Source organism: Pseudorasbora parva, chromosome 22 (assembly GCF_024679245.1).
Source record: "Pseudorasbora parva isolate DD20220531a chromosome 22, ASM2467924v1, whole genome shotgun sequence".
Classification (NCBI taxonomy): Eukaryota; Metazoa; Chordata; class Actinopteri; order Cypriniformes; family Gobionidae; genus Pseudorasbora; species Pseudorasbora parva.
Genome location: NC_090193.1, coordinates 32,157,765 through 32,183,223, shown reverse-complemented (window position 1 = coordinate 32,183,223; position 25,459 = coordinate 32,157,765). Strand labels below are relative to the sequence as shown.

The window sequence follows — 25,459 nt, the reverse complement described above, 5'->3', positions numbered from 1 at the left end:
CCTTGTATCTTACACTATCGCCCCGCAGAAGCTGTTTTTGTAAAAATAGGCTAACGATTGCGTCATAACCAACGCGACCCTGTCGCACAGTGGAGAAATTACCGTATAGACCTGAGGAGACGCTCGCAGGCAATCTTTTACTGTCTATGAGACAGTCGGGGGGACGTGGAGACATGTCCTGGAGACTAGTCTGATAAAGTCAAGGGGGAAGAATGGGGAGAAGCCCATAGTGAGCCAAAAGCAACGGGAGAAAATATTTAAACAACGTGATTCAGATTTCGCTTTCCACATCTACTAGAAGACTCACAGCTGTCAGACAGGAGGCTCACGTCACATCTACGTCGTCAAGCTCAGTCTGAGCCTGCGCAGTTCGCTCAGCCATCAGGAAGTGAGTGCTCCTATACTGACATCACTTAACGCCGTAGAAGGCAATGGGATCCCTCCGTCCATTTCTTTTACTGTCTATGGTCCTAGACGGACTTTTCCGTTTTAAACCACAAAACACGACATTTTAATTAACGTCTTGATAGCGCTTAGCACGAGGAATAGGTGATTAGAAAGCTCTTACGAATTGGAATGTTTGAAATAACTAGACATCTTCTGTCCGTGCCTGGATGCTGGCGAAAGGATTATTAAACTTCACTGTTTTCCTGTCACTCAACCCGCCTTACGTCATCATGTGGGCGAGCTCCCGTTTGCTGTCAACATTCATGCGGGATGCGCAACACTTGCAGAACATGCTGAGCTTTAATACAGATCCATAAAATGGTAAAAGGGCGTTTAACGCCCGCGTGTGTGGTGAGCCTGTTTATTTCATTCATTTTTATTATGGAGTAAATGGAAAGACTACAACGTCGCGGGCATGCTAATCATGTGTCAGTAAAGATCTGGTTGCGTGTTCTCCTCCTGTAAGCAATAGGTTATTTAGCAAGATTTCTTTTGAAATTCCATGACAAGATCATATATAGACCATACAAATCAACAACAACAGATGACAGCATGAGAAGTCGCAGTAATTCAGGAGTGAGGTTGGATGGATTTGCCAGACTTGTCCATGAAACAATATTATGTCACCAGGTTTGTTCAAAACACGACTGAGAATTCTATTCTATTCTATTCTATTCTATTCTATTCTATTCTATTCTATTCTATTCTATTCTATTCTATTCTATTCATTTTCTCTAGTGTATTATACTGTATATTGTGCTATTCTATTCTATTCTACGCTACTCTATTCTTTTTTGTTCTTTTTTGTTCTATATTATGTACACTCTAAAAAATTCTGGGTAAAAAAACAACCCAATATTGGATCAAATATGGACTAACCCAGCGATTGGGTTGTTTTAAGCAAATATTTAACCCAACCGCAGTGTTAAAACAACCCAATCGCTGGGTTAGTCCATATTTGACCCAACATTGGGTTAAAACACCCAGCATTTTTTAGAGTGTACTAATGCATTTTACTTAACTTTTCTAATATTATGCATTACTTAATATATTGTGATCTATTCTATATTCTATTCTGTACAAAACATTCTTCATCATAAGCTGAATTATTTAAAATAATGGTAAAACACTTGAGAATATAGAGCAAATAAAAACACATGTCTAGTTTCTTGCGGTTGAGATTCTTCTGTAGGCTACCATTGGGGCCATTCTGACATGAGGAATCTAAAAATAAATAAGGCTTGAACAAAGGTCACCTTTAAATAACCTGTGAGCGAGGGAAATATTTGTTTTATCTGTAGCATGTGAATTCTTTTAAAAGCAGAGCTGATGCTTTATGGACAACAAAACTGCGTAAGTAATAATAAGTGATTACCATAACTATGTTTGATAATTTTTATTGTTCGTTATATGATTTAACATTTTCACAGCAGTTATCTAGTGTTTACAGATACTTTATACTCACTTTATACTTAAAATATACAAAAGCTCTAATAAATCAGATCATTGTATTTAATTATATGTTGTGATCTAATAAAGATGGGTTTGACCTCTCCATATAGAATCCAGTGACCGGTCTACTGCCAGCTAGCGAGCAGCAGAAGGATGCCTGGGTCAGAGATAATGTTTACAGCATCTTGGCAGTGTGGGGGCTTGGCATGGCTTACCGCAAGAATGCAGACCGCGATGAGGACAAAGCTAAAGCGTACGAACTCGAACAGGTGACTAGAACTTTTAAACATGACCACCTGTTGCAGCATTGTTTAGTAGTAGATTTCTCGCTGAGTACTTTATAACAGGTTGTTGAATGATTGCTTCCACTATACATACCAAAGACTGTATCACCTGATAAAGTCTTATTATGGCTTGTGTTCAAATGTTTGGTGTGACCTCAGTAAGACTTTTTAATGTTTACAAGGATGGTAATTTTTTTTAAAATGTTTTTCATAGAAGTAAACCAGTTAAATATTATTCAGATTTTAGATACATGTTTTCTATTTTAATATACATATTTTAAAAAGGTAATTATTTATCTGATGCAAAGCTGAATTTTCAGCAGCCACTTGATCCTTCAGATATCATGCAATATGATGATTTCAAGAAACTGTTTAAGAAACATTCATTCTTATCAATTTTGAAAACAGATATGTTGCTTAATATTTTTGTGGGAACCGCAAATTTTACCATTCTTTTTTTCAAGGATTTTTGGATTAAAAGGTTAAAAGAATAGCCTTTCATTGGTATATTAATATTTTGTAACATATTGTAAATATAAAATCACTACTTGCATTATTAATAGCAATTTGTTATTTTTTCAGAGTGTGGTTAAGCTAATGCAGGGGCTGCTGCAGTGTATGATGAGACAGGTACTTCATTTAACTCTATGGTCTTGCTCATTTGTTATTCTAAACCCATCCATTTGAGCTTTTATTATTATTATTTTTTACATTAGTTCGTTGATTCTTTATTGAGCTCATGTCTCTGCACATATCTGAACACACACATATCTGGCCTGGCTAAGCATTTGTGTATTACTGCAGGTGGAAAAGGTAGAGAAGTTCAAACACACACAGAGCACAAAGGATTGCCTGCATGCCAAATATCACACACCCACCTGTGCCACAGTGGTTGGAGATGATCAGTGGGGGCACCTTCAGGTCGATGCCACCTCTCTGTACCTGCTCATCCTGGCTCAGATGACTGCCTCAGGTGAGAAGCACAATTGATCCTTAAAATGATTCATTCGTTCACACATTTACTCACCCTCATGTCATTCCAAACCTGTTTGCCTTTCTTTCATGTGGAAGACAAAAGAAGATTTTGAGAATGTTTCAGTGTTTTTTTTTTGTCCAAACAATGAAAGTCAATAGTCACCAAAACCCAATATGGTTTCCAATTTTCCTCAAAATATCTTCTTTCTAGTCATAGAGGTTTGAATTGACATGGGTGAGTTCAGGGCCATCCTTTTGAGGTGCATGTCTCCTCACCTACCCCTAACACTTTTTGAACATTTTCTAAAATTTTTATTGAAAATAAATGACTTTTCGATCTACTATGTAATGGGGAAAAGGGAGAAGAGCGAGTTCAAAAGGTGGATTCGAACCTTGGGTCAACTTGTGGCAAAACTTCATACCATTTACTTTACTCCTACGCTACTGCCGCTGCAAGTAATCATGGTGTCTTCTGTAATTTTGTCCCAACCAGACCAGGGCTGTTTGAACTTAATTAGACGACATTACTGTAGTAAAACCAGGTTTTATTAAGTTTATGCAGTATGAAACAGAGCAGGCGCACCTGTGCTGTGTGATTTTCTGATGATCCAATGGCATTGATTTATTGAGGTAGTAGACCAAAAAAAGGGCACTTAGGAGAGTAAGGGCAAAAAAGGGCACCTCTGCACAGAATGAGCCCTACCTGTGCACGTGGCTGGGTGAGTTAGTAAATGATGACAGAATTTTTTTTTTTTTAGATGAACTATGCCTTTAAAGACCCATTGAAATTCCTTGATAAGCACATTTTTCATTTCTGTGTTGACATATTTCCAATTAAACCTGAAATCCAGAGTGGGATGTAGGATTTTAATCTTGCTTTTGAATGTCAAATGTATATATATTTAGGGGAATTTTCATTCTGGAGAACATTTGATTGGACAAAAATATATATAGTAATCAAGATGGGTACATTTTCTTTAAAAAAAAATACTGTATATTTATATATGTACTTGTGTATATGTGGTAAATATTTTTTTTTAGCATTAATTATAGTCCGGCTCTCAAAGAATCTGTATGTGCAGAGCTCTCCACATCTTTCACACCTTTGTTTATTAGTACATTTAAAAATGTTTTCATCTGCAAAGCATAGTTAGGATAGATTAGCAAGTCCGTTCCACAGAACTCTCTAGTCCACAGATTTTGTATAGATTTGCCTCAAGGCTAACACACATGCACACAAAATGATTGCATGGGGTCTTAAATTTAGCCTTTGGTTGTGTTGTGCTTTTTGTTGTGCTGTAGAGTTTCTTGTTTTCATTGTTGTTGAAATCATATCGCAGGTCTACGTATCATATCTAATTTGGACGAGGTGGCGTTTATCCAGAACCTGGTGTTCTACATCGAGGCAGCGTACAAAGTGGCTGTAAGTTCGCATTGGTTTACCAAGAGGTTAAATACCCAGAGCCGAACTGGCGTCACAGTCCTTTTCATTTCCCCCTGCAGGATTATGGGATGTGGGAAAGAGGAGACAAGACCAATCAGGGAATCCCTGAACTAAACGGCAGCTCTGTCGGAATGGCTAAGGTTGGAGAGTCATCTATTCTCATTTATTCTGTCTGCTCATTCAGATGTTAATATTGGTTTGGTTTGCTCTTCACATTTTCAGGCAGCTTTGGAGGCCATTGATGAGCTTGACTTGTTTGGAGCTCACGGAGGCCCCAAATCAGTCATTCATGTTCTCCCAGATGAAGTAGAACATTGTCAGGTAAATTAACCAAAATTTGTACCTGCTTATTAGTTGGTTAATATTTTACAGACCAGGGCTGCATCTCCCTAGTGCATCATATGTCTAAGTAGATCATAGAAACCATCGACAAAAGTGATCTATGATCTACTTAGGCTTACAATGGTTTTAGAAGATGCAGCCCAGGTTTATTCTTAAGAATTGAAGTGAATGATTCACATTTAAAACTGTGTTTCTTCATTTAATGAGATTTCCTGAGTCAAACACCTTGTTTCATATTGTGTTTCTAGTCTATCTTGTGCTCCATGCTGCCTCGAGCTTCCACCTCTAAGGAGATAGATGCTGGTCTGCTCTCTGTGATCTCCTTTCCTGCATTTGCAGTGGAGGACGCAGATCTGGCCAACATCACCAAGGGTGAAATCATCACCAAGCTGCAGGTACTGTGGTGTTAGGGAAAAGGCTATGCAGGTCAATCCATCTTAAGTGATCTAATGGACCATTTTAATCGAAGATTGTTCAGGGTTCCACATTTAGGGTTAGTTTATAATGGGAAGGATTCAAAGCTCTCAGCTTTAATAATATTTTTCTGAGGAGTACCTTGGTAAGTATAGTGTATATGTAGAACATTTGAACTGTTCATTTGAATTGTATCTTCATTTTTTTAATGGGGGTGAGAATGTGCAATTTTTTTTTATTTTTATGATCAAGCAACCAAGTTTTCCATTTTTAACAATTTGAGATGAAATTACCCATGACCCACACATATTATATTATATTAAAAAACTATGCCAGACATGTTTCCTATGAAACCCCTAAAGGGACCATTCTTCATGGTGATTAGAAGAAAATGAGATAGGAGGAAAAATTATTCTCTCACAAAACTTTTGTTATCTCTCAAAACATTTGCATTCCATAGATTTCAGTGGTTTTGCAAGCAAGTTCTTATTATAAGTTCTCAGGGGAACACAAGTATTGTGTACACAATACAAAAGAACACAGAGTTTGGAAATGTTTAAATGTATAATATTTTTTCCACTCTTTTCAACCGTCTTTGCTATTAGGGATGCACAATATATCGGCCTAAAATATTATATATATATATATATATATATATATATATATATATATATATATATATATATATATATATATATATATATATATATATATATATATATATATATATATATATATATATGTTATTGTTAAGTGTTAATATTGTTAAGTGCTAATTATAATTGTGTGCTTGGGACATTTATTGACACTCACTTTTATTGGTTTTGTTATTAGATTTTGTTTTTGTAATCAGGCTCTCAAATCATATAAAAATTTGGATTTAGATTTATATAGAAATATATCTGCTTTCAAATATAAAGAATTATCTGTATCATCCAAAATGTTCATATCAGTGCATCCCTATTTGCTATTAATTTATTTTAAGCTTAAGCATTATTTTAATGATTTTAGGGACGTTACGGCTGTTGTCGATTTATCCGAGATGGATACAGGACCCCAAAAGAGGTAAGTAGTTTTTACACCAAATAAGTAGGTGTGGCTAGTTGTGTGACTGCATGCATTCTATATTTTAATGATTGTAATAGGACCCCACTCGACTTCACTATGATCCAGCTGAGCTGAAGCTCTTTGAGAACATTGAATGTGAGTGGCCAGTGTTTTGGACTTACCTTATTCTTGATGGCATCTTCAATGAGGAACATGAGCAGGTATGAACATGCTATCCTGTGAATACTCACCTTTATTCTGAAAATAGCTGTAGTAAATATAATGAATGAGAATTATGGCCACATGGAGACAGTATGTAGTAATGATTAATAGCTGTGCCATTCCTCATAGGTGCAGGAATACAGAGAAGCTCTTGATGGAGTATTGATCAGGGGCAAACATGGAATTCGTCTCGTGCCTGAACTCTACGCTGTACCTGCTGACAAAGTGAGTTTAGACTTTTTAGAGCTAGTTTACACATTTCATAAATGTGATAATTTATCGTACTGGGTTGTCATTCACATTTATTATGTCAAATACTCCTTTTTACTGTGTAAAGACGCAATTGTCATTAAATATTTACTGAAGTATGCCAGTTCTGAAAAGTAATTCAAGTTGAATGAGTGTTTGTACTCTGGTCAGAAACCGTGGCAAAAACAATTCTGGGTAAAATGTTTTAGTCTGTTACTCATCTCTGTGTTTGTTTCTTGTTTAGATTGAGGAAGAATACAGGAATCCTCACTCTGTGGAGCGTGTGGCCGCTGGTCAGCTCCCGCATATGTGGGGCCAGTCACTGTATATCTTGGGCAGTCTACTGGTTGAGGTACTGAGGTCTGGAAAGACAGAATGCCCATTCATATTAAACATGTTATATGCAATCTAAAAATGAAGGAGTTGATATTTAAAGTGTTGAAGTGCTACATTTTTAATCATCTTTGTTGATTAAAGGACAACTCCGGTGAAAAATGAACCTAGGGGTAATTAACTCATGGTTACCGAGTAGATTGTTCTCTGGGATGCATTTTCATGAAAATCGAATGTAAAAATTGTATCTCTAAAAACAGATTAGTTTATAACGCTTGTATATGGGGCACAGAGTAAGTAAAATTAAATCAAATCGCTAGTTAATACCACTAACAAGGCTCAAAATATCCTCCCACTAACACGGTAGCATAATAGGGTCCCTATATGCAAACCAAAGCATTGAGAACTTTGTAAGTGTACAAACAGTTTAATAAGACGATACTTTATAAAGACAGTACATAGTCGTATACAGACAGTAGCCATATTGGAAAACAGTCTCGACGAATCGAGCAATGAACGTTGTGCTAAGTGATGAACTATGTCTTGGAATCTCATATGGTCCGTTGTTTCCAGAAGAAAGCACTTAATGCAACAGAGAAAATAAATTTCCATGTAATTAGATTTCACAAACCTAATTCCTATCGAGCAGCTCACTTAGCACAGTGTTCGTGGTTTGACTCGTCAAGACTTTTTTCCAAGATGGCTGCTGTCTGTATACACGCAATGGACTGTCTTTATATCTTCTTATTAAACTGTTTGTACACTTACAAAGTTCTCAAAGCTTCGGTTTGGATGTAGGGACCCTAATTATGCTACCATGTTAGTGTGAGGCTATTTTGAGCCTTGTTAGTGGTATTAACTAACGATTTAATTTTACTTACTCTGTTCCCCATAGGCAAGCGTTATAAGCTAATCTGTTTTTAGAGGTCAAACTCATTACATTTGATTTTCATGAAAATGCATCCCAGAGAACGATCTACTCTGCAACCATTTGTTAATTACCCCTAGGTTTATTTTTCACCGGAGTTGTCATTTAAGTGCACATGCAAAATGTCAGTCATGACAACTCTCTGAGTAGATTTGGCATGGTAATGAATATGACAATGTTAATATATTTGGCCTCTGCAGACTAGACTGGACTTGCTACTGCCATTAGATACACAGCTGTCACACTGCTGTGAGCATGTAAGATATGATGCTACTGCATCAATAGACATATGTAAATCCCAGGCAGATCTAGACAGGTGGAGCTGAGGTAGGTCGAGGGTTTCAGAGAAACTCTGATAGTGTGTTGTAGGGCCAGCTTACATCAAACACTGAACCAGACTATTGAATGTTGAGCAAGCAATCAGCAGAGGTCAATCAGCTTGATTTTACAAGTATGGTGTGGTTGCTCTGTAAGGGAGTAAGCGCTCAATTAAGAATAACATTTTGAAAGGATGATATTATACCAATTTCTAAGATATCCAACAAAGTGAACAATGATCACTGTGTTTGAATAGCATAACATTTATTTAATTAATGTAGACTGTTGTTAACCACCACAGACACTGAGAATAATTAATGTCTATGGTGACCCCCCCCCCCCCCCCTTGATTCTTGATCTAAAAAAATGTGTTTAATATTTTATATTAAGGGATCAGACTGTGCTATCTGAACTAGATATTAATCTCTGTTTCTTCAATCCTTGACAAATGATTTCTTTTTTATCAGGGATTTCTGGCCCCTGGAGAGATTGATCCTCTTAATAGACGATTTTCTAAAGAATTCAAACCAGACGTTGTTGTGCAAGGTTTGTGAATATAGACAGTTATGCACTTATTAGGACACTGACCTATTTTTACAATTTCTTGAGTTGTGTAGAAGTTTTGTTCCTGTTATTACCTTTTAACCCTTACGGAACAAAAATATTTTGCAGTATATTGGAAAATATCATGCAATACATTAGGCAATATATTCACATATATGGGATTTAATATTTATATTTTCCAATATATTGCAATATATTGAAAGTGGCAATCATTTGTATATTTTGCAATATATTACATGAATATATAATATATTTTATAATACCATCAATATATTATTCCATATATTTACAATAATTTAAAATATATTTCAAGTAAGATATTGGTAAATATATTTTCCTTTCGTAAGGGAAACCTTTGTAATTTAAAGGAATTTGTATATGTCAGATTTTTAGAAATATGTTTTGGTCAATCTCAGGTAATAATGTTTTTTTTTTTTTTTTTAATTACAGTATAATTTGATTACTTACACAATAGTTTTACAACAAAATTAACAAGACACAAAGTACTACAGGATAAAAAGGAAATAAAGAGAAAGTGCAAAAGTTGCTCAGTAAGGGAGTGCCAGTTCAAATTATATTATACCAATATTCTATGATATCTAACAAAGTGAACAATGATCACTGTGTTTGTGTGAGACTAATATCACAACATTTATCAAATTCATTGCTAATACTTATGTATATACTGTTTTTCATGTTATAAATGTATAACATAAACTATATAATATCATGATTATGATATAATAGAAAACTTTATAATACGATTTCCAGCTACAAAATGTGTGATTTTATTAATGTATTAATATTTTTATATTATATTATATTAGAAAATCTGCCACATGGTAAGAATGACCCAGCTAGTTGATTTGGGCTGAAGCAGATTCAGTTAATTACCTGAGTTTTAAATTTGAATCTTGACACTATAATTTACTGAGCAGAGAAAATTGACCTTTTGCTAGCAGCTCTATTTGTCCTGTTTAGTGAGTGTAGTGGCTGAGTCCGTGCAGATCCAGCAGCTTCTGAGGGATCATGGGATTGAGGTTCAGACTATCTCTGATGTTTCGCCAATCCGAGTCATGCCAGCTAGAATCCTGAGCCACATTTATGTGAAATTGGGTAAGTGTTCAGATCTATGACTAACAGGACAAAACTAGATGGTGTAAATAGCTGCATCTGTAGAATTGCATTAAGAAGAAGGTCTTTAAGGTTCTAGGAAACAGAATTAAAATCAAACCATTTCCTTTCTCCTTTGCACAGGTAACTCTAAAAAACTGAATCTGAGCGGGCGACCATACAGGCACATCGGTGTCCTGGGAACGTCAAAGTTTTATGAGATCAGAAATGGTACTTATACATTCACTCCACAGGTAATTTCTTATGACAGGAAATCTACTATTAGTAGAAGACCTACTCTATGGTCAGACTGCAAATATATGCATATACTAATATAAATCTAATAAATACAATACAGCTTTTTTCCCCCCTTCATAGTTCATTGACCAGCATCACTTCTACTTGGCCTTGGATAACCAGATGATTGTTGAGATGTTGCGGACAGAGCTTGCTTACCTCTCTTCCTGCTGGCGGATGACTGGAAGACCCACCCTCACGTTCCCCATCACACAGAGCATGCTGAGTAAAACCTCTTTTTGTTGGTATCCTCAGAACATATTGTTACAATCGGCAAAAAATAATATTAACAGTTTTCTTGTTTCTATTATTGGGCCAGTTGAAGATGGCGACAGTATTGACCCATGTATTCTTTCCACCTTGCGGAAGCTTCAGGATGGCTACTTTGCGGGAGCTAGGTCAGACAACTTGTGACAATAATAATAAAAATAGATATGTATAGTATGATGTTTATGGCACAAATGTAGTTCATTTCCTTTGCTTTTTAGGGTGCAGATGGGAAACCTTGCCTCGTTCCTTACCACTTCCTTTCACACCCAACTCAGCTTCTTGGACGCGGACTCTGAAGAGAATCTGCTAGAGGAGGATGAGGAGGAAGAGGAGGAGGAAGAGAATTTTGGGACCTCAGGTATCCCTGCTGACTCACACACAGCTGCTTTGGAAATAATCTGTTCCCAAAAACTATATCCACACCTTGCTGAAAAGACTAGCTTAATTGATTTTGGATCAAAGTTGGATTTTTCTGGTTAGTACTGGTGTAGCTGATGGTTTTTCATACTGGATTCAAAAAGTATTTGTACAAAATGGAACAAATCACATATGCGTTAGGAATTCAGAATTTTTTTTTTTTAAAGAGATGGGATCCTGTAAGGCTTTTAAAACTACAGTCATCATGAGCCATAATATCATATTTCTGCCTTTCTCCGTTTTTTTTCTTTTCGCTTTCCTTTCCTCCCCAGTACTAGGTGTGTCTGTTTTTATTTTCTGTATAATATGTACGACAGTTAAGATTGAACAAATGTCAATGTTGTGGAATATGATGGACTAACATGTTAAATGGCATTAACACCCAATGCCATAATGTATTGTACATTATGCTGTGGTTAAAAAAAAAAAAAAAAAAAGACAAAATAATTACTAAAAAGATAAACTAAAATTAAAATGAAATATAATAGTATATTTATAATACTAAAATAAAACATTTATTTTTATATTTGACTATGTTTTACTTTTCACAAGTTTATAATTTTTTTAATGAATAAAGTGAACAATAATTTAATAATTTAACACTGATAAATGTAATCTTTAAATTAATTTATCTCAAATTGAATATAAACTTTTCATACTGTACATTATAATATTGTGATGCCTAAATTAACTTTTTAACATTTATTTTCAATTAAATTCTCCCTGTAAATGCCGCATTGACACGACACCCCCATTAAACCCGTTTCTGGCATGGTGACTCCGATCTTTCGAATAATCTTTCGAATCTAATATGACTTCTGACCTGTAATGTTGCCAGAATCATTATCATACACTGTTCCTGGACATCATACACTCCTCGGCCAGAGGAGAACTGGCTGCCCAACTGAGCCTGGTTTCTTCCAAGGTTTTTTTTCTCCATTCTGTCCCCTGAAGGAGTTTTGGTTCCTTTTCCACCTTCGCCTTCGGCTTTTGGCTTGCTCAGTTGGGACACAAAATTTTCAACTACATCACTGATCTGCCCGTATTGACACTATATGATAATTAAAACAACCTCAGATGACATCACCACTTTTTCCAGAGCGGCTGTACAGCCGATTTAAATTCTGTTGTAATATCCAAATTTCCTGTTTATCCCTGTGAAGCTGTTTAAAAACAATTGACATTGTAAAAAGCGCTATATAAATAAAGGTGACTTGACTTGATTATTTATTTGTATTTAATTAATTTATGTATCTTTTTTTTTCCTCATTGGAGGTTCAGGAGACATGTTTGACCAGTATCTCACAGATTTGTTGCACAGCACTGCCATAAAATGCCATCTACCGCCCATCCAGAGAGGGCAGCACCACGTTTTCAGTGCTGAACACACCACCAGGGACATCCTTTCTTTCATGGCCCAGGTTCAGGGCCACAACATGCCCAGTAAGCCCTCAAGAGCTTTAATTGTTAAGTTGTTTTCATGTTTTCTCGTTGGAATGACGACTAACCATCTCATTGATTTATGTGCTTTTCAGAGCCTTCCATGTATTTGCCTGTTGCCCCAGTCATGAGCAAACACAGGAAGTCTTTGAACCTGCTAGATGTTGCTCAGCACAATGTTTCTCATCACACCAAGGTAAGTCCACACACTCCAGCAAACATAAAGTGAGGAGAATGAAATTAATTCACTTGTATGACACAGAGTTTTGTCTGCAAAAACTTTAGACTAATAGCGTTGACCTGCACTTGCCACGTGATTCTCATGGGAACACAGACTTTGCCCATCTGGTCAATCAGCTAAAACATTGCCCAACCCTTCAGGACCAGGCAGATATCCTCTATGTCCTCTATGCTATGAAGTGAGACCATCCATACAATTTAACTGTGCATATCCATTCTATTATATTCTAATTTGAATTGAAATAAATCATTAAATGTTTTTCTTCCTGGTCTTTGTGTGTGTGTTAAGGGGTCCGGATTGGGTGATAAATATGTCAGGACAAGGTGAGGCGACAGTTCGCTCTCTTCTCGAGGAGCTTTATGTCCGGGCAGGATCGTGTAAGGAATGGGGCCTCATCCGCTACATCTCAGGCATCCTGAAGAAGAGGGTGGAAGTCCTTGCTGAAGTGAGACCACATGTCAATGCAACTACATGCACTTTTATGTTTCACAAACTTTTTACATTTAAAATAAATAAATATATAATATATTATAATATTTTATATATATATATATATATATATATATATATATATATATATATATATATATATATATATATATATATATTACTGTTATTATAAATTAGTATATTGCAATATTTCAACTCTATCTGGTATAGGAGTCTGTCTGTTATATAAATATATATATATATATATATATATATATATATATATATATATATATATATATATATATATATATATATATATAATATATATATATATATAATATATATATATAATATATATATATAATTTGTTAACGCTGCCATTAAAAAGTTTAGGTTAGGTTCGTTTTTTAAAATATTTTTAAAAGAAGTCTCTTATGCTCACCAAGGCTGCATTTATTAAATTAAAAATACCTTAATATTCTGAAATATTATTACAATTTAAAATAGCAGTTTTAATATATTTTGTAATGTAATTATTCCTGTGATGGCACAGCTAAATTTTCAGCATAATTACTCCAGTCCTCAGTGTCACATGATCCTTTAGAAATAATTATAATATGCTGATTTGCTGTTCAAAAAAAACATTTGTTATTATTATCAATGTTCAAAAAAACTTAATTTTAAATAAGAAAACATTTTTCAGGATTCCTTGATTAATAGAAAGTTCAAAAGAAGTGCTTTTAGTGGAATAAAAATCTTTTGTTAAATTATAAATGTATTTAATGTCAATTAAATGTCTATTTGCTGAGTATAAGTATTAATTTCTTTCCTTTATATTAATTCCAAACTTTTGAACAGTTGGGAATGGGAAAGTATTCATCATTTATTTTTACTACTTTTTCAGACCTAAATTATGAAAGTCCATAGTTTCAATTATTAGATTTAAAATAATCAAAAAAAAAAGTAAAGATTCTTTATATCAGTTTGACCTTCAGTAGCATTATTTCTACTATGACCAATAATTTAGCCTCTAATAGTTTCGTGAGTTAGATTGTTTGTTTATATGCACACAGGCCTGTACAGATCTGATTTCCCATCATAAACAGCTTACAGTGGGTCTTCCTCCCGAGCCCAGAGAGAAAGTCATCACAGTGTGAGTGACTTTAGTCATTTTAGATTTAGCTTTTTAAATAATTTTAATATTATCCTATTACTTAACCGATTTTCTTATTTCCAGTCCTCTTCCTCCTGAGGAACTGGTTAGCTTGATCTATGAGGCCAGTGGACAAGACATCAGCATTGCAGTTCTCACACAGGTAGCCCTAATTTTAAGCCCTAAAGTAACGTTGCAATTTTTTCAATTGACTTACTAAACTTCTGAATTCAGGAGATCATGGCATATCTGGCCATGTACGTGCGCTCTCAGCCATCTCTATTCGGAGATATGCTGCGTCTGCGCATCGGGCTAATCATGCAGGTGATGGCTACAGAACTTGCTCGCAGTCTGCACTGCTCAGGTACAACCATCCAGACAAGACAAAATCTTTTCATTTGCTTACATTCACTGCAATGAATCTGCCCATATGACTTCTACAGGCGAGGAGGCGTCAGAGAGCCTGATGAGCCTCAGTCCATTTGACATGAAGAATCTCTTACATCACATCCTGAGCGGGAAAGAGTTTGGTGTAGAGAGGAGCAGTGAGTATTAATCAACCGTAGTTTTCATGCAGTTTAAACCAGCATATAATTCTGCTGGTCTGTTTTTTAATAATTCCCTTGTATTGTGTGAAAGTGCGTCCGATCCAGTCTTCAGCTACCAGTCCTGCCATCTCCATCCGTGAGCTCGGACACACAGGGGCCACCAAGACAGAGCGCACAGGCATTAGAAAACTCAAGACGGAAATCAAACAGGTGGAGTGAGAGAAGACAAATGTCTTTTTGTGTTTGTTTCATAAATTATTATATATAACAGATTCCTTTATTAGTGTACATTAAATAACATTTATATTATTTTGTTTTCAGCTTGATGACTCCAGACCCCTAAGCGTGGGTTGAGTTTGTGAAATGTTTTTTTTCCCAGGCATGCCATGCTAATATTTTAGATTAGCTTTTTTTGTGCAGAGCCCATTCTGTCTAGATGTCTCAGCACATTTGTCGAACCATGAAAATTCTGAGTAAAGTTCAGTTTACCCATATCATACACATCTTGAAGCATCTTTTAGACTGTGAGCCTCTCTGTATGATGCCTCAAATGCTCATTCGTATACTTTCCATTCTTCTGTTCATTGTAAATGTTTGTGTGTTCTGCTCTTATCCTCATAGATCTTTACCAGCAGTCATTCCATCAGCAGTAATTTCACATCCCCGCGTTCCACGGTAACTCGCAAAAAAACTACAGAAACCCTCTCCGTTAACCCCTGCATCAAATACAATCAGTTTAAAAGATTCAGTCAACTTGGAGGGGTGTAGCCAGCTCATTGGTTTTAAATAAATTGTTAGTTTAGTTTTTCTTCAGTGCCTCAGATAAGTTATTTGAGTTGAAATAAGACAGACTTACAGCCATAACATGTTTGTAAAATGCGTCATAATTCAGTCTTGTTTGTTGTGGTCATTTCACTCACTTAGCATGGGCTGACATATGTCTTATGCTGTGTTTGTCCTAGTTCTTTGCTTACTAAACCTGAAGCATGTTTTTAATTATGTGCTGATTATAGCCGTCACTTTAAAACCGGCTAACCACATTGTTAGCTCTGTCTTTGTACATATCTTTGATATACTCACGAGCCCAATGTATGCGTATCTGTAGCGATGCAGCAGCCCCTCCACTCCCAGTGGGATCCTGTCTCCAACCGGTACAGGTGACTCGCACCTGCAGTGGGAAGAGCGCCAGGGCCAGTGGCTGAGGAGACGCAGATTAGACGGGGCCATAAACAGGGTGCCCATGGGCTTCTACCAGAAGGTCTGGAAGATTCTCCAGAAATGTCACGGCCTCTCCATTGCCGGATATGTCTTGCCTTCCTCCACCACCAGTGAGGTGCATACACCTGTGCACACTATACACAATATAATGTATTGAGCCTCTTAATTACCATTCAATAATTTGGGTCTTTTTTAATTAATACTTTTATTCATCAAGGGTGCGTTAAATTAATCAAAAGTGACAGTAAAGACATTTATAATGTTACATAAGATTTATGTTTAAAATAAAATGCTGTTATTTTGAACTTTCTAAACATCAAAGAATCCTGGAAAAAATGCATCATGATTTCCACAAAAATATTTAAAAAATTTACATTAATAAGAAATGTTTCATGAGCACCAAATCAGTATATTAGAATCGCACTGAATACTGGAGTAATGATGCAGACAATTCAGCTTTGTCATCACAGGAATAAATTACATTTTAAAAAACATTAAAATAGAAACCGGTTATGTTAAATGTAATATTATTTCACAATATTACTGTTTTATTGTGATCAAATAAAAGTAGTTTTGGTGACTGGCATACGCATTTAAAAAATATAACCAACCCCAAACTTTTGAACTTTTATATATTTATTTATAATTTATATTGCTATATAATATGTAAACGTGAACTTGAATTTTCCCTTAAATACCCATAACCATGTATACGTTGTCTGTTGCCTGTGTGTATTATTGTAGATGACGGAGGGTGAGATTAAGTTTGCAGTGCACGTGGAGTCTGTACTGAATCATGTACCACAGCCTGAGTACAGACAGCTGCTGGTGGAGGCCATTATGGTGCTGATGCTTGTGGCCGACATGGAGATTCCCAGTATTGGTGGAATTATTCACATCGACCGAATTGTCCACATGGCCAATGATCTCTTTCAGCAGGATCAGGTATCATCATGCTTTTTTATATGCTGTTACATGTAATCGTATGATGCTCATTATATGCTGCTTGGTATGTTCACATGGATTTACCAAGCGGCAACCTCCTCCAGTTTCTGTTGAAGCCAATACAGAAGTAACTTAAACTGCAATTCATCGACTGGCCACTAGGGACGGGCTCCAGAAGGGAGCAGAATCTCATTGAGCCCCATGCTAAAAGTCCCAACTATACAGTAGAAAAAAAAACATGTTTACAGCCTGGTACAAATTGTGGTTTTGATCTATACGGCTAATTTTGCCCTTCATGACAACTGTGAGGGGGGTGATTTTTTTTTTATAACTCATTACGTGTTTACATTAACTATAACTCATTTACATTATATAAAGCCTTAAAGTTCTGCATAATTAAGGGCGTGGTCACTTTGAGTGACGGGTGGATAGCCATTTATCCACTGTCTGTTATCCGCTGTCCGCCGACATCCTCTTTGACAATTTTCTATTATTCGGGCATGACGCGCAATGACACTGGCAAGATGGCAACAGCCAGCTCGTCTCTACTTTACATTTCAGAACTGCTCATCGGGGATCCTATGGGTGACGTCACGGACACTACATCCATAATTTTTTTTACAGTCAATGGTATTACACACCTGCTTTTTTTATTATTATTACTCTTTTCTAAATTATAGCATAATGTTAAAGGGGTCATATTGTGCTTTGTACATTCTTAACTTTCTTTAGTGTGTAATGTTGCTGTTTGAGCATGAAAAAGGTCGGCAATGTTACCAAGCACAAAGTCATGTTTCTGAACTCCTTTAAACGCCTGGATTGTAGTCTAGTTTTCTTCTGGAAATGTACACTTCACAATATTTCTAATTTTAAATAATTCTCACCCTAAACATATGCAAAATATAGGGGAGGAGCCCTGGTTGAGTTGGTATAGTGCTAAAACTTGCGGTTACCAGCCGACCAACATTGTGCTTTGCGGAAGGATGAGCTTCATAGAGACCGGAACTAAACAGAGCAATGGGAAAAGAGAGGCTTAATGTGTTATAAATTAATGTGTTTTATTTTATTTTACATTCAAGCGTGAAAACCTATTCTAAAAAACCCTATTAACAGAAATCAGGCATAAAAGAGGCATAATAGGTCCCCCTAATGCCATCAAAAGTGTGAAATAACACGTATGGAATAATGGTTTTTATTTTTTAAATGTTTTCTTATATTTTAGCTTCATTAAAGTGGCCTTTTTTGTCTTGATTCCAGCTTTGCTGGACACTGTTGCATATGTGTTTTTATTGCAGAGATCCAACGGGGCCAATGAGTATTTTTTGGAGAAAGATCCTGCCACAGGAATCTGCAACTTCTTTTATGACAGTGCTCCTAGCGGCAGCTATGGTACGATGACTTATCTTTCCAAGGCTGTGGTCACATATGTTCAAGACTTCCTGCCAAGCAGCAGCTGTCTAATGCAGTAACGACTGCAGTTCCCAGAAAATCAGTGACCTTCAGGACTGATCTATGACCAGTTTCATTAAATCTAACAGTGAAAAAAAAACAAAAAACAGTTGACCACAGTTCAGTAGCAAAGGACAAGCATCAACAGGGAAGCCACTGAAATGCCACAGAATATGTTGTGAAACTAACAGACTGCTCTGCTACAATTCCATTTAAGAAATGTAAAATAATATAAAATAATCTAACTCTTAAATAATATTATATAATTATTAAATAATTAATTTAAACCGTTACATTACAGAAAATCTTGATATATGTTTTTTTTTGGTTTGCTAACTAATTTTAAAGAATGTATAATTTTATGTTCATAGAAATGTGTTTTATTTAATTTAAATGGTAGCTTGAATTGTATGTCTATAGGCCACTTAAATGTCCGTTGAGCTGTACTCTCTCTAGTTAAATAAAAAACTGTGTTGTATTACTGTAAGCTTTAAAACTGTGTTTTCGTCATAACAGTATTTTAAAGCCTGTTATTTATTACATTATAAAAGTACTCTGTAATGTGTTATTTAACATGTGCTTCTTATTCAAAGAAACATACAGTAAAAAACATACAGGCATTACAAATACAAATGCATGTAATACCTCTGAGAATCATGTGCAAAAGGAAATTATAGTCTGTTCTTTGCAAGAAAATTGCTTTCTGTTAACTCATGGTAAAACTCATGGTAATTGTTTGTACAAGTAACCTGGCAATTTGCATTTGAATCATTTTAGTGAGCTAAAAAAATAAGTTATCACATTTTTTTTTTAAATTCATTGTATAGGGGGGCAGTTATTGGAGAAAATCATTAGAAATATAATGGATTAAATAATTTAATTAGGAAAAAAAATGTTTAAGGTTGTGTTGTAAGTTTTGACATTTGTTCCGGGCATTTGTAGTTTTCTTCATGGACAATGGCAGTAGAGATTTCAGGTGTGTGTGATTTTTTTTTTTGTCCGATAATTTATTTATGTTAATGTAAAATATACTGCTTTTGAATGGAAGTGCTATATTTTAGCCCCATTAAGCAATTGTATGTCCACAGAAAAATAAAATCTAATTTAATTAACCATGACTTTTCCTGGCTGTATGTTGTGGATTTCTCTGGTTATTATAATGTTTAAAAATATTGTAATGAATCGTGGGTAATCAAGAATATATAAGAAGTTAATAGTATACATTTACAGATATTTAAAATATATATTGTCTTAAGTTAAGCAGTATGTGAATTAATTACCTTATTGTGATTATATTTTTAACTAATCTTTCTTAAGCCATAATAATTAAAAAATAGCCTGCAGCGCCCTGCTATGTCCGATCTCTAGAACTGCAGTTTCCGGTTGATGATGACAAGTCGCGCGAGGCTTGAAAGTGATCGCGCGTGAACAGCCCATCTAGCAGTTTTGAGGTAAACAGAAAAATTGCGTTTTCGCTGCTTATCGATGCGATTAGAACTCGGTTTTAAAGCGATGGACATGTTAGAGCAAACGGACTATCGACATTTCGAGAGAGAGTAAGAAATATGTTCGATTTTTATTCTAAAATGTTACTGTTATTTAACTAGTACCAAAAGCTTTACAAAACAATCAAGTAACAAACCGAAACCTGAACAGAGTAAGTTAACGTACAGATAAATAACATGTTTTTTTTAAATTAAGAGTTCTGGGAAATATTTTAAAGGTAAGGTGGGGTGATTTAGTTCTTTATTAAAAGAGTACATTTAAAGTTTATACTTAAAGTATGGTAACAGTTTATGTAATTTTTTTACTGTATTTATCTTACAGTACACAATGTAGCTTAGTAAGATTGAAAGTATTGGGGCATTGGTCAATCAAATGTGTTACTTTTATGCTTTTTGGATTTGCAGTCACCCAAAACTTGTTAGTCATAAAACGAACTGTGTTTTAGTCACTGATGACTATTGTTTTCAGGGCATGCTACTACTACCTCACTAACTTTCCTCAAAGACAAGAGTCAGGATGCTTCAGTGAGGTAGAACTCAGTTAGAAACTTTTAAGGTTACCTGGAAGAGTTGTTAACTTAGTAACTTGTATATTATGTCAGTAAATATAGTTGTTTGTTAAGTTGTTGTTTGGTTTTACTTTATCACAGGTGAATATCTTGGTTCTCAGTGAGGTCACTACCAAATCTGTCACTATGAAACTGCGTCGCAAAACAGCCCCGAGAGGTCGACAGCAACAGCAAGAACATAAGTTCTCCGAGAGCATCTCTGTGGTGTTGAGTGACACCACCTCTAGCCAATCAGACAGTGTTGAAGAAATTAAAAAATCTTCCTCTATGAAACTGCGTCGCAAAACAGCCCCGAGAGGTCGACAGCAACAGCAAGAACATGAGAAGGTCTCTGAGAACATCTCTGTAGTGTTGAGTGACACTAACTCTAGCCAATCAGACAGTCTTGAAGAAATTAAAAATTCTGCCTCTATGAAACTGAAGCGCAAAATAGCCCTGAGAGGTCGACAGCAACAGCGTGAGCACGAGAATGTCTCAGAGAACATCTCTGTGGTGTTGAGTGACACCAACTCTAGCCAATCAGACAGTGTTGAAGATATACATGTGTCTGTTATTCATGATATGAAGCATCCAAAAAAGAAGAGTAGAGCTGGTGCATCATGCCTATTGAGTAAAGAAGATGAGAGGCTGCTTTCCATTGTGGAACCACAATATGGAAGCATTCAGAAGATCTCCCTGGCTCCAGGTGCAATGGCCGAGGACACTCTAGGTAAACTCAGGTTGATGGCTAACACTTCTGAGCCGAGGCCTAGAAGCTCTGTTGAGTCTCGAGGACAGTCTGTATTGGACGAATCCAGCACTGATCTCACGGTGGAATCGGGTCCCAGCTCGCCCTGTCATCCTGTTGATACAGTAAGATGTAAAGAATGCGAGAGTCTTTTCACCAAAATGAGAAGACAGCCGACCCCAAAAAAGAAAAGCAGAGACAGGAGTAAGCATTTCGGATGTTGATATTTATGTTTGATATAAAGTGCCTGTTATTGTGTCATGAAAATGTTATTTTCTTTGTGTATTAGATCCAGCGTCTTTATCTTGTGATGAGTGGATTCTCCTTAAGAAGTGGCACCCTCAGAGACCCAATCGGGAGAAGGGGTATGTTATGTTTTAAATGAATATCAAACTGATGTTAAAAAGACAGAGATTTAATTTAGAAAGGCTGGTTTTGGGCTTTCCAAGAACAACAACTATAAGGTTTTTAACATCTAAAAGACTTGGCAATCAGACAACAAAAGCCTATTTACTTAAGAGAATTGTCAAGAAATGTCCCAAGTCATTCAGGCGTTTTAAAAGGCAAGATTGTTAAAGCTTCCCTATCTATTGGGCAAAAGAGAATGCCACAGCACTGTTTTCTTTAATCATATAGATTGCCTTTCTACTGTGTAGTGACTGTCCTTAATCAAATTGTCCTGTAAGTCGCATCGTAGGTGATGCTTTCTTTGTCTTAGCGGCATTGTCTACAAAGTAGACAGCGCAAGATCCTCAATTTAGGTTAAACAGTATTTATTTATTTATTTTTATTTTTTAATGACTAATCGTTTCGCAAGATAAGATACTTCCTCTTTTGAGATCGGGCAGAACCCTTTAAAGCCCTTTGAAACTGCATTGATTTGAACCTTCAACCCATTGGTTCCCATCAAAGTTCATTAAGTGGAATGTTTTCCTCAAAAAACTAAATTTCTCTTTGACTGTGAAGAAAGAAAGACACAAACATCTTGGATGAGAGGAGAGAGAGTAAAATTGCTTTTAGACGAACTAAAAGACATGAATGACATTTGCATGTATTAAAAATAAAATAGAGATTGCACTGAATGTCAGCTTGCTTATTTTGCTCATGATAGCTCAATTTGTGACCATAGTTGGTTAACAATGCTTTCGGGAAACGCACCCATGGGTAGATATTGAAACTGGCTTCATGACACAGGCAACATGTGCTTCCATCAGGCCACACTCCAGTAGGCCACACCCAGACCTTTAAGCTTATCCTGTCCTGAAGATAATCAAGAAAATAAAGACTCAATTAACTGTCAAATAAGGCAAAAACTGAGAGGCTGCAAAGCAAATGTAGGGAGCTTACATGTAGCTAACCCTCGCTAGACGTCCAGCAAAGAGGAGTGAATGTAATTTGGGCCTAATGGGTGGAGCTAGAATATCCAAACATACCCTTATCCTTCCCACAACTCTATCCCTCGCTTGAAAAAAATTGGTTCCTACATGCTGCATAGACTGCCAGATTTGATTAAAAGCCCACCTTGCAAGTTTAATAATCCAGTTAATTAGGTTGAATGTGAATTGTGTAAATGTTGATCTTCAGATTATTGTGGAAAAGCCTGAGTCGCATCAGGAAGCTGTCAGCACAAGGCTCAGGTTCTGCAGCCATCAACACAACTCGAGTGAACTGCTCCAGGCCTCATGTGTTTCAGTGGAGGTGAGTCAATGTCATTTATTATCAGGATCACTCAAACTCAAACTGCCGAACTATGAAAAATGGACTAAGATCTCATTGTGGTCCACTTCAGCGATGGCTGAACCTATTTTCCATTACTATTTTTCTAATGATCGTTGATTTTTATTAGTAGCATTATTTCAAATTTTTATCACTACCGTTCAAAAGTTATGAAAAAAAATTTTTGTCTTAGAAAGAAGTCTCTTGCTCACCAAGACTGCATTTTGCTTGATCTAACATACAGAAAAAAACAGTGATATTGTGAAATATTATATTAAAATAGTTTTCAAATGTGATTAATTCCTGTGATTGCAATGCTGTATTTTTATCAGGCATTGCTCCAGACTTCAGTGTCGCATGATCCATCAGAAATCATTCTAATTAGCGAATGTGATAGTGAACCTGGATGCACTTTAAAAGTTCACCACATTAAGCCATCCAACTGTTTCTGTTTTTATATGAGCACGATGTAACTTATAATGTTAACATTCAAAGATAGACTCAAATACCCCAGTACTATGATTTCAGTAGTAAGTAAAGTCATTTTGTGTGCGTATGTCTAGGAGTTTGCGTCGCTGCAAGTTTCTGATCTCCATTCAGACTGACCTGTCTATAACCAAAGCAAAGCCACGGCATCGTAAGAGACCACGAGCTGTGGTCTGGCCGCCCCTTGGAGGGTGGAAATATTCGGCGAAAAGAAAGTCTTCCATAAATGACACATTATCTCAGCAGCTTTATCCACTCAACTTGAGTATCAATGCGACACAGGAGGAGAAGCTGCTTGCAGATGACCAGAATTCAAGATTAAATGCAGATCACAAACAGAACACTGATGCCTCCAGCAAACCGAGGAGGACTAATGTCCGGGGCAAACTGAACAAGCAGGAAGTGTCTGACGGCACAGACGGAACGCGGCGGGTGCTGAAGTTTGACGATACGCCTGAAACTGTTGCCGTGGAAACTGCGAAACAAGGGAGAAGCCCTCGGCAGCAGCATAAACGTGGAGAGATTCGTGAAGGCCAGAATGGTCTCCAGTATGAGCAACAGGAAGAGTTGTCTGAGTATTCGGATGGCTTCAGGACGCCAACAGATCTTGTCAGCATGAAGCATAAGATTAAGCGAGGGAACCAGAAGAAAGTGTCTGCCTCTGGTGATACAATCCCAGCTGTACAGAAGCCAAACTTCAAGTCCATGTTAATAGCCACACTGGTGAAATCTCAGAACCAGATTATTAAAGAGTCCTGCAAATGAGTGTCTATGGGAGTTTTGTAATTAGTTCTGGTAGTTGTATAGTTGAATATCGCTGCCTTCACGTTGTTTCTTCGGTTTCTTGTTTAAATTAATAGATGTGATCTCGGAAAAAAAAAGGCGAATATTTATTGTATTGCTCCTTTATTTGTGTTCTAACATCGGTATTTTCATAAGTAAATAAATCTTTCAACAAACGCATGTTTGTGCTGTTAATGCCACAGTGGCTTGAACTGCAGTCACTGTAATAACCACAAGGTGGCGGTGTTTCCTAGCGAACTTGCATGTACACTTAGTTTTGTTTGAACCATTTTAAATCTTACATCTGACTTTTTTCTTTTTTTCCAAATACACATATCACATTGGCTAAACATGATGTTTTGACATCTAACATGAATTTGTGCAAAATGCAGGACTTCCTATTTCTCTCTCTTTTTTTTCTTCTTCAGTGAATTAACCAAAACTGTTTTATCACGCAGTAGTTTAAATGGATACGTATCCTTTTAGACCCAGCAATTTATATATTTTATTTGTTTGATAATATATAATATTATTTAAATTAATGTATAGATACAATGTAGGCTTTGAGTCATGGGTAAGTCATGGTAAATTATACAAATATGTTTTCATTAGCAGTTATACCATCTTAAATGTAATTCCAATGTAATATTTTTGTAATAGGTTTTGAATAAAACAAAACGGCACAAAAGAGTAATTTAACTGGTAATTTCTGTAAAGGTTGGGGCAGGTTTTTATGCAGTTTAAATGTTTTGAATCAATGTAAAGAATTGTAAATTGCAATATTTGTTTGGGAAAACAATGGTTTGATGCTGCTTTTACATTTTTGGTGTTTTGCATTTCATTATTAAAAAATAAATATTTTATATATATACATTTTATATATATATATATATTTGCACTTTGAGATTCTTCGGAATGAAAAGTGCGTTATAAATAAAATGTATTATTATTATTATATATGTTTTTTTAACTATTGTTATTAACTTTGCCTATATAGTGTAACAACATGACCTGGTAGCACGCTATGTGGAATAAGGTAAATGTGTTTTTATTTTTATTTTGGGTTAATAGCTTTTATTACCAAGATGAAAATGTTATAAAAAATAAAAACGAAAAAACAAAGCCACCCTG

At 35.9% G+C, this 25,459-nt stretch overlaps 2 protein-coding genes across 5 annotated transcripts; both read left to right on the top strand.

Annotated features, from left to right (window-relative positions):
* The first annotated feature begins 473 nt into the window (after positions 1 to 473).
* Positions 474 to 19,660, top strand: phka2 (phosphorylase kinase, alpha 2 (liver)). Of its 2 annotated transcripts, none has more exons than XM_067430940.1 (31): positions 474 to 1,077; positions 2,010 to 2,168; positions 2,766 to 2,813; positions 2,988 to 3,156; positions 4,499 to 4,581; positions 4,662 to 4,742; positions 4,825 to 4,923; positions 5,193 to 5,339; positions 6,370 to 6,423; positions 6,504 to 6,626; positions 6,757 to 6,852; positions 7,121 to 7,228; positions 8,923 to 9,001; positions 10,001 to 10,135; positions 10,277 to 10,386; positions 10,511 to 10,655; positions 10,749 to 10,827; positions 10,918 to 11,057; positions 12,392 to 12,559; positions 12,652 to 12,752; positions 12,842 to 12,975; positions 13,086 to 13,242; positions 14,303 to 14,382; positions 14,467 to 14,545; positions 14,617 to 14,746; positions 14,826 to 14,927; positions 15,022 to 15,140; positions 15,552 to 15,605; positions 16,036 to 16,263; positions 16,893 to 17,093; positions 18,389 to 19,660. In XM_067430940.1, the coding sequence occupies exons 1-31, from the start codon at positions 1,000 to 1,002 to the stop codon at positions 18,560 to 18,562; spliced, it is 3,660 nt and encodes a 1,219-aa protein (XP_067287041.1). In that variant the 5' UTR covers positions 474 to 999; the 3' UTR covers positions 18,563 to 19,660. The 2 variants fall into 2 exon arrangements, with proteins under 2 accessions (XP_067287041.1, XP_067287042.1); XM_067430941.1 differs by lacking the exon at positions 15,552 to 15,605 and adding an exon at positions 15,252 to 15,275.
* Positions 19,661 to 19,885: 225 nt separating this feature from the next.
* Positions 19,886 to 24,354, top strand: si:ch211-227n13.3 (uncharacterized). 3 transcript variants are annotated; one of them, XM_067431055.1, is made up of 5 exons: positions 19,886 to 19,993; positions 20,698 to 21,547; positions 21,633 to 21,708; positions 22,928 to 23,041; positions 23,623 to 24,354. In XM_067431055.1, exons 2-5 carry the CDS (start codon positions 20,743 to 20,745, stop codon positions 24,308 to 24,310), a joined length of 1,683 nt encoding a protein of 560 aa, XP_067287156.1. In that variant the 5' UTR covers positions 19,886 to 19,993; positions 20,698 to 20,742; the 3' UTR covers positions 24,311 to 24,354. The 3 variants fall into 3 exon arrangements, with proteins under 3 accessions (XP_067287156.1, XP_067287155.1, XP_067287154.1); XM_067431054.1 differs by having other exon boundaries at positions 19,943 to 20,098; XM_067431053.1 differs by lacking the exon at positions 19,886 to 19,993 and adding an exon at positions 20,485 to 20,577.
* The last annotated feature ends 1,105 nt before the right edge of the window (positions 24,355 to 25,459 follow it).